Genomic DNA, 7,821 nt, shown 5'->3' on the forward strand with positions numbered 1-7,821 from the left:
CTCCGCCACCACGTGGGCGTGGGTGTACAGCGACGCGCCGGCGCCCGCGGGGCTGCCTGCCCGGCTGGCGGCTGCGGTCGGCCACGTGCGGAGCGCGGGCGTGGAACAGCATCCACCGCAGCCAGCCACTCAGCCGCCAGCGGCGCCGCCACAGTGGCGGGTTAGCCTGGACCAGCTGTGGGTGGCTAACGCTGCGGGGGCTGTGTCCTACGTCCACTACACGAGGCGGCTCTTGGAGCCTGGGCCTGGCGTGCTGCCCCCGGCGGTGGATGGGGCGTGGCAGCCTGCCTGTGTGCTGCAGCATCGCAAGCCGCGGCACCTGTGGACCTTTGAAGAGCGGGCGGCGTACGATGCAGCATCACCAGGGGACCGGGCGGGGGCGTGGCCTCGGGCGCCGTACTTCCTGGCGCCGGAGGCTGGGGTGGTGGTGCACCCGGAGCACTGCCGGATTGCGGGTGTCAGCTTAGCAGACTACACGGTGCGGGACGTGCGGCGGGCCATCACCGCGGCCAACCCGGTGGCTCTTCTCTTCTCTTCTTGCCCTGTCTGGGTTCTGGTCTCGGGGACCAGGCTGCTTTCAGGCAGCAGGGGGGCAGCGCGTCTGCCCCTGTTCAACCTTGTAAGGATGATTCCTCAAAAACCCGGCCGCACCTCCAGCTCCGGCCCGCCCCGCAGCCATGCCGTGCCCGGTGCCAACACAGCAGGCGGGGGATTCGGGGCCCCCGCCGGCGGCACACACTCTGGGAAAACCCACCCCTAATCTTACCGGACAATACGGTCATCTGTTACCGGACATACAGGCTAATCGGTTACCGGACAATGCGATTTAATTAAGGGACAATTTGTCCGGTAAAGTAGAGTCCGGTAGCTTTCAGGCATTGTCCGGTAGAGTCGCGCACCAATGTCCGGTAGGGCAGCGCCAGATTGTCCGGTAGATTTCAAGCATTGTCCGGTAGGTTTCAGGCATTGTCCGGTAGGTTTCAAGCAATGTCTGGTAAGGTAGTGCACCAATGTCCGGTAGGGTAGTGCACGATTGTCCGGTAGATTTCAAGCAATGTCCGGTAGCTTTCAAGCAATGTCCGGTAAGGTAGCGCACCAATGTCCGGTAGCCTAGCCAGCAATACAAGCAGGACGCGTCCCACCGTCTTTTGTGGTGTCTACAGACACCGTTGCATGTCCTGTCATTCTAGTCATTCCCTTGTCATGTAGCAGCGGCTCCCCTGCCCTTGTTCAACCCTGTTCACATACCCTTTTTGCTTGCTCCTGGGTCCCTTTGGCTACCTCGTCGCGCTCCTTTGGCCCCATGCGCCTCCATGCTTGCGCACATATCACCTGCATACACAGCACCACCAGCGTTGCAACAGGCATGGTGACATGCAGCACATGCACCGATGCCTAGCGCGCAGACCAAGGTTGACATGAGGATATGGCGGCCGGGGAATTGTAAGCAGATATTTCCATGCATAAGCGATTGAAACTATTAGGACCCCGTGCGAAAGCGCAGGCAGGGCAAACGCATGGTTGTTGACCGTGACAGCAAAACACGTAGACGCTTTGAGCTTTGAGCTGATACAATGCGAGTTCTCAGTCAGAACGTTACATTATCGGGCTGTGAGCCTGTTTGGCCTTGAATCTTGTGCAGGTCGGCGATGGTCAGCGATAAAGGCCTCCACTTTGACCAAGTTTGTAGCACCTCCGCCAACCCCTCAAGCATGCTCGCAACCTTGTGTCTAACATAGTTGCTATGAAATAGCATCGTGCAGTATCATAGAGGGTTTGTGAACGTGGAACACTGCATGCCGATATCGCTTGCAACGGCGGTGATAGGCTGTAACAGCTCAGCGATACATTTAACAACTTGTAAGTATTAAATCTGTAGCGTAAAGTATGAGTCTTATGAGAGAGTCATACTAACAAGTTGAGAAGCTGAATGTAGGGTCTCTCATGCAGCAGTGCTGCCCCATTGCGCATGCCAGCCAGCTCCCTTCCCAGATCTGGTAATGCCATTGCTAGGACACATAATCCAATGTATGCAGTTATGTCGGATGCGGGCATGGATAAGATGCATGTGCCTGCTGCTCAGATGGGGCCACACAAGCAGGTCATGCCCGGAAACACACTTCCCCACAGCACACGCACACAGGACACGCCCCCCTGGGCTGCCCGCTTGGAGACACGCACAGCTGGGCATTGTGCAGCGTTGGTTCAAGTGTTGGGCGCTGGTTATGTCGGATGCGGGCATGGATAAGATGCATGTGCCTGCTGCTCAGATGGGGCCACACAAGCAGGCCATGCCCCGAAACATACTTCCCCACAGCACACGCACACAGGACACGCCCTGCTGGGCTGCCCGCTTGGAGACACGCACAGCTGGGCATTGCGCAGCGTTGCTGTGTTGGTTTAAGTGTTGGGCGCTGGTTATGTCGTATGCGGGCATGTATAAGAATGCGGAAGTTACAGAGGGGACAGTCCCAGCACCCGAAGACGCCGAGCCATCACATTAATCACATGCTATCAGGGCCCAACTTGACTCCACCAACCCCGACTTTGCTGCAAACCCTCCTGTGGACAAAGTCTGTGTGACTCCGCGCACTGTGAGTCCTAGCCAGGCCTCAACCCGCCAGAGCCCCACCGCTGTGCCTTATCGCCACAAGCCTAGGTACAGAAGTGCCGGGAAACGTCTAGGCCGCAGGACACACGCATAGTGCACGCACTAACCAGGCCCCGCCCAGCTGCCGCCCAGGCCCGCCCAGCTGCCGCCCAGGCCCGCCCAGCTGCCGCCCAGGCCCGCCCAGCTGCCGCCCCAGCCCCCGCCCAGCTGCCGCCCCAGCCCCCGGCTCCCGGTTGCCGCCCCACCCCCCGGCACCCGGCTGCCGTATAAATTGCAGCACCAACATGACTCTTTGGCACACCTTGACACGCATGTAAGCCAGCTTCACGACCAACAAGTGCTTGCAAGGACTCAACAACATTCACCGCCCACTGCCCCCCGCCGCCAGTCGTACTACTTGCTTTGGTGCACCTATCCCGCACGCCATGCACGCCATGCTACTGCCCAACAGACCAAGGGCATCCTGCAATGTACTTTACTGTCCAAGCACTATCCCTCTACTTCCCCTACTTCTTGGCGTTCTCCAGCTGCTTCTCTGTGCAGCCAAAGCTAGCCGGTGTCTTGCCCTCCCAGCTTGTTCACCTGCGGTGTTCATAGAATGTAATAAATAGTGTGCATGATGGGGTACGTTTCATGCTCAGGCAGTAGGCGCCTCTCCAGCTGGGCGGGCCTGGGCGGCAGCTGGGCGGCCCTGGGCGGCAGCTGGGCGGGCCTGGGCGGCGGCTGGGCGGCAGCTGGGCGGGCCTGGGTGGCATCTGGGTGGGGGCTGAGCGCGCCTGGGCAGAGCCTGGACAAGGGCTGGGCAGGAGCCACATAACAATGGGTTACCAGCAGGAAGTTACCATTTTATCAAAGTTTACCGAGGTTTTACCGATCAGCCAACCCATACCAATCCTGACCGATGCTAACCGATGCTGACCATCGGTTTATCAGGGTGACCGCCCGGTAACCGCCCCCATACCGATCGGTTTAATAGGGGCTGGAACGGTAGGGACACGCTTCACCAAACCGGGAGCCCTCCGCCCAAGGGCATGTCAATGCCTGCCGCAGTTCGTGCAGGCCGTCATGTGCTGCAACCAGCTGGCCCACACGCACACGCCAGTCCCGGCAGAGCAAACAAATCCGCAAAAGCCACTTCCCACGTGCGGCCGTCCTCACACAGCGCCGGGTTAGCCCACAACGGCACATGACTCACCCACGCGCCCGGCTCGGGCGGCGCCACAAGAGTCACCGTGGGCAATTTAGTCATGGCTTTCAGCAGGCGCACAAACGGCTTGCCCGCCGGGGTGAGCGACTTATTTAGCACACGGTCCAACAAACGCAGGGGCATTGCCGCCGGGTGCACCTGGCGCAGCCACGCTGCCACGACCCGGGTCCACGGGGGCACGTACGGCAGCAGACCACACACACCCAACACACACTGTACCGCGAGGCCGGCTTGCCGCGCTTTCACATGCGGCACCAGCGGTAACAGGCCCGTCACCCCCACCGCCGGAGGCAGTTGCATAAGTTCAATGGAGAGGCCAGGCGGGCGTGCCTGGGGGTTGGCATCAAACTGGGCCGGCGACAGCCGGATAAGATGCATGTGCCTGCCGCTCAGATGGCTGGGGCCACACAAGCAGGCCATATGCCCGGAAACACACTTCCCCACAGCACACGCACACAGGACACGCCCCCCTGGGCTGCCCGCTTGGAGACACGCACAGCTGGGCGTCACACATGCGTTCGCTCAAGCGTGCACACACACACACACACACACACACACACACACAAATGCACAAGCTCATGCTCACGCACGCACATACACGCACGTCAATACACACACACACACACCTCGTGTACACACGAGCACACGCATGCACAAGCCCACACATGCACACACACACACACACACACACACACACACACACACACACACACACACACACACACGCACACACACACACACAAGCCCACACATACACACACACACATGCTGCTGATGGCCTTGTTGCTTGTCGCCCCAGACTCCCAACTCCCAGCGTCGCCCCTGACACCCAACTCAGCCCCCGACTCGGACGACCGCGTGTGCAAGGACACGCCTGGGAGTGGAATGCGTCTTTGATGTCTACTATCAATAGCTACTCGGCAGTGCGTGAGGTGTGTGCATCAGGGGATAAAGAATTCGAGGTGTACGCGACGAACGGAAAACCCACTGGAACCGGTGGGTTTTTTTTCGTTTTGCACACAAGCCGTATTTCTCAATTCTTATTGTACGTACCACTTTATAGAGCCAAACTCTATTCGTTTGTCATCAACAATGCATCCAACGCCGTTCCAGAAGGGCCTGCCGCTGCCGCTGCCGCCCCTCCTGCACCTGTGGTCGTTCATGTTCACCACGTTGCCCTTGCTATCGGCAAACTCAATGGAGCCACCGCCAGACGTGTGGAAGCTGTCTCTGCCAGCATAGTAGTAGGACTCGGACATGGCTCTGCCCTGTGCAAGGATCTTGTCGCTTTGGTAATAACACACAACTAATTAATACAGTACATAAACTGAGCATGCTGGTGCTGTTGAACCGGCTTTTCACTGGTGTGCATGGTGTCCGGTAAGATTTGGCAAATCGCGGCCTGCAAATGTCCGGTAAGGGGCGCCGGGGACTATTGTCCGGTAGATTTCAGGCATTGTCCGGTAGGGTACGGCACTTGTCCGGTAAGTCTGGTCACATGTCCGGTAGGTTTTGGATTGTCCGGTAACTTTGTTTTCCCAGAGTGACAGTCGCGGCTGGCGAAGCGGGAGGCGGAGTGGCAGCGTGCAGCGGCGCAGCTGACCACCACGGCGGCGCAGCATTTCCACAATAACCCGGTGGCTCTGGACCCCTGGCTCCACCGCACCTCTGCGGCAGCCGGGCAGCAGAACACGCCGGCGAGAGAACTGCAGTCGTATGCGTCCCCGTCCCAGCACTCGGGTGAGGGGCCGCGGCGTTCCGCGCGGCTGCAGGAGCAGGCGGCGGGCGGGGCAGGACCTAGCACGGGGCCTGCCACGGCGGCGGCGGCAGCAGCGGCGGCGGTGGAGGGCGACCCTCGCATTTTTTTGAGGAATCATCCTTACAAGGTTGAACAGGGGCAGACGCGCTGCCCCCCTGCTACCTGAAACCAGCCTGGTCCCCGAGACCAGAACCCTGACAGGGCAAGAAGATGAGAAAAGAGAGGAAAAACAGAAAGCAAACACCTCGAAAACGCCACCAACCACCCCCATCCATCCCACCCCACCCCACCCCGACCCGGCAGACAGAGCAGGAGGCTGGCCCCCCCGCCCCCCGGGAGGGGTTGCACAAAAACACCGCCAGACCTAACCCAAGCACCAAACTACACCACAGCCTAACCGCAAGAACCACCACCACCGCGCGCCAGAAAAAGAAACACCAGCACTACGCACTCGCCCCGCCCAAACCCACCCCACCCCCACAAGTCGGTTGCTTAAGCAACACCCCAGGAGAACCGGCAGAGGAGACACAAGCAGAAAACTAAACGGGCCAGATGTGGCGCTGACTAATCGGGCTCCAGCCCGCTGCAAGACGCGCTGAGCAGGAAGGCCCACAGCCGCCCAGGCGCTGCGACGCCAGCCATAGCTAAAACACAAGGGCGCCAGATAAGCTGATGACGATAATACGCCACGCCAGCGCCTGGAAAGAAACGCCGCCCAAAAGGAAACCTAGGGGGCCTGCACAGCGCGTCTTGCAGCGGACTGGAGCCCACTTAGTCAGCGCCACATCTGGCCCGTTTAGTTTTCTGCTTGTGTCTCCTCTGCCGGTTCTCCTGGGGTGTTGCTTAAGCAACCGACTTGTGGGGGTGGGGTGGGTTTGGGCGGGGCGAGTGCGTACCGCTGGTGTTTTCTTTTCTGGCGCGCAGTGGTGGTGGTTCTTGCGGTTAGGCTGTGGTGTAGGTTGGTGCTTGGGTTGGGTCTGGCGGTGTTTTTGTGCAACCCCTCCTGGGGGGCGGGGGGGCCAGCCTCCTGCTCTGTCTGCCGGGTCGGGGTGGGGTGGGGTGGGATGGTTTGGGGTGTTTGGTGGCGGTTTTCGAGGTGTTTGCTTTCTGTTTTCTTCTCTGTTCTTCTCTTCTTGCCCTGTCAGGGTTCTGGTCTCGGGGACCAGGCTGCTTTCTGGCAGCAGGGGGGCAGCGCGTCTGCCCCTGTTCAACCTTGTAAGGGTGATTCCTCAAAAGGTGATGCAAGCGTCAGCCGCAAGTTCAACTTTGGTGACCCACCCTGAACCTCCTCCACTTCACAAAGCGCGCCACCCGCCGACCAGATGGCAACAAAGTGCTCCAGCTTAGCCGCCTTGAGCTGTGCGGTGAGAAGCTGAGTGGGCAGAGCCGACAGGGTTTCAGGGGTTAGCGTGGCGGCAGTGAAACGCAGCTGCATCACCCTGCGCAGCTCGCTGACCACCTCCCGAACCACATGCTCCGACGTCTGCTTAGCAGGCTCGCGGGACCAGTACGCACACCAGACGGCGTACAAGAAGGTGGCCCGCAAAGTGCTCCACAGCAGCGCGCCCGCCCCCCGCGGGCCTGAGGCCCACATACCCATGCGGTCCCCCAGCATGAAGCCCACGTCCGTCACTGGTGGCGCCGCTGCCTGGGGCGCAACGCAGGCCCACAGCTGCTGCAGCCACGTCCTCGCCTGCGCATAAGCTGGACACTCCAGGAAGATGTGCGTTAGGCTGGCCCGCGCCCGCGGGCCAGGTGGCCCGCAGGCGGGGTGAGGACAGTGCGCCCCCAACCCCCCGCACCCCGTGGTCACCCGTGGCCGAATGCCCTTGCCCGCCCTGTACAGCCCGCAAGGCAGGTAAGCATGTTGCAGCCGGTACACCAGCACCTTTGCCCCCCGACTGGCGTGGCTGTCCCACAGCCTCCGCCACGTACCCCGCAGAAGGGACGCATCCGGGGGCGGCATGCAAGGGTCGCCCTCCACCGCCGCCGCTGCTGCCGCCGCCGCCGTGGCAGGCCCAGTGCTAGGTCCTGCCCCTCCCGCCGCCTGCTCCTGCAGCCGCGCGGACCGCTGCGGCCCCTCACCCGACTGCTGGGACAGGGACGCATACGACTGCAGTTTTTTTTTTTTAAGTCATCCTTACAAGGTTGCAGTGGTAGACGCACTACCACCCTACTGCCAAGGCAGCCTGGATCATATCACAGAACCTCGATAGGGCCAGAGATCAGAGAAGAGAAGAGAAG

The 7,821-nt window shown here is 60.7% G+C and overlaps 1 protein-coding gene across 1 annotated transcript; it reads right to left on the minus strand.

The window, feature by feature from the left end:
• Positions 1 to 2,442: 2,442 nt before the first annotated feature.
• Positions 2,443 to 5,319, minus strand: CHLRE_12g539205v5 (uncharacterized protein). Its single transcript, XM_043068716.1, has 4 exons — positions 4,968 to 5,319; positions 4,149 to 4,215; positions 3,807 to 3,905; positions 2,443 to 3,193 (listed from the first exon to the last, which is right to left on the minus strand). Exons 1-4 carry the CDS (start codon positions 5,075 to 5,077, stop codon positions 3,161 to 3,163), a joined length of 309 nt encoding a protein of 102 aa, XP_042918810.1. The 5' UTR covers positions 5,078 to 5,319; the 3' UTR covers positions 2,443 to 3,160.
• Between the last annotated feature and the right edge of the window lie 2,502 nt (positions 5,320 to 7,821).

The sequence above is a fragment of the Chlamydomonas reinhardtii genome, chromosome 12 (genome assembly GCF_000002595.2).
Source record: "Chlamydomonas reinhardtii strain CC-503 cw92 mt+ chromosome 12, whole genome shotgun sequence".
Classification (NCBI taxonomy): domain Eukaryota; kingdom Viridiplantae; phylum Chlorophyta; class Chlorophyceae; order Chlamydomonadales; family Chlamydomonadaceae; genus Chlamydomonas; species Chlamydomonas reinhardtii.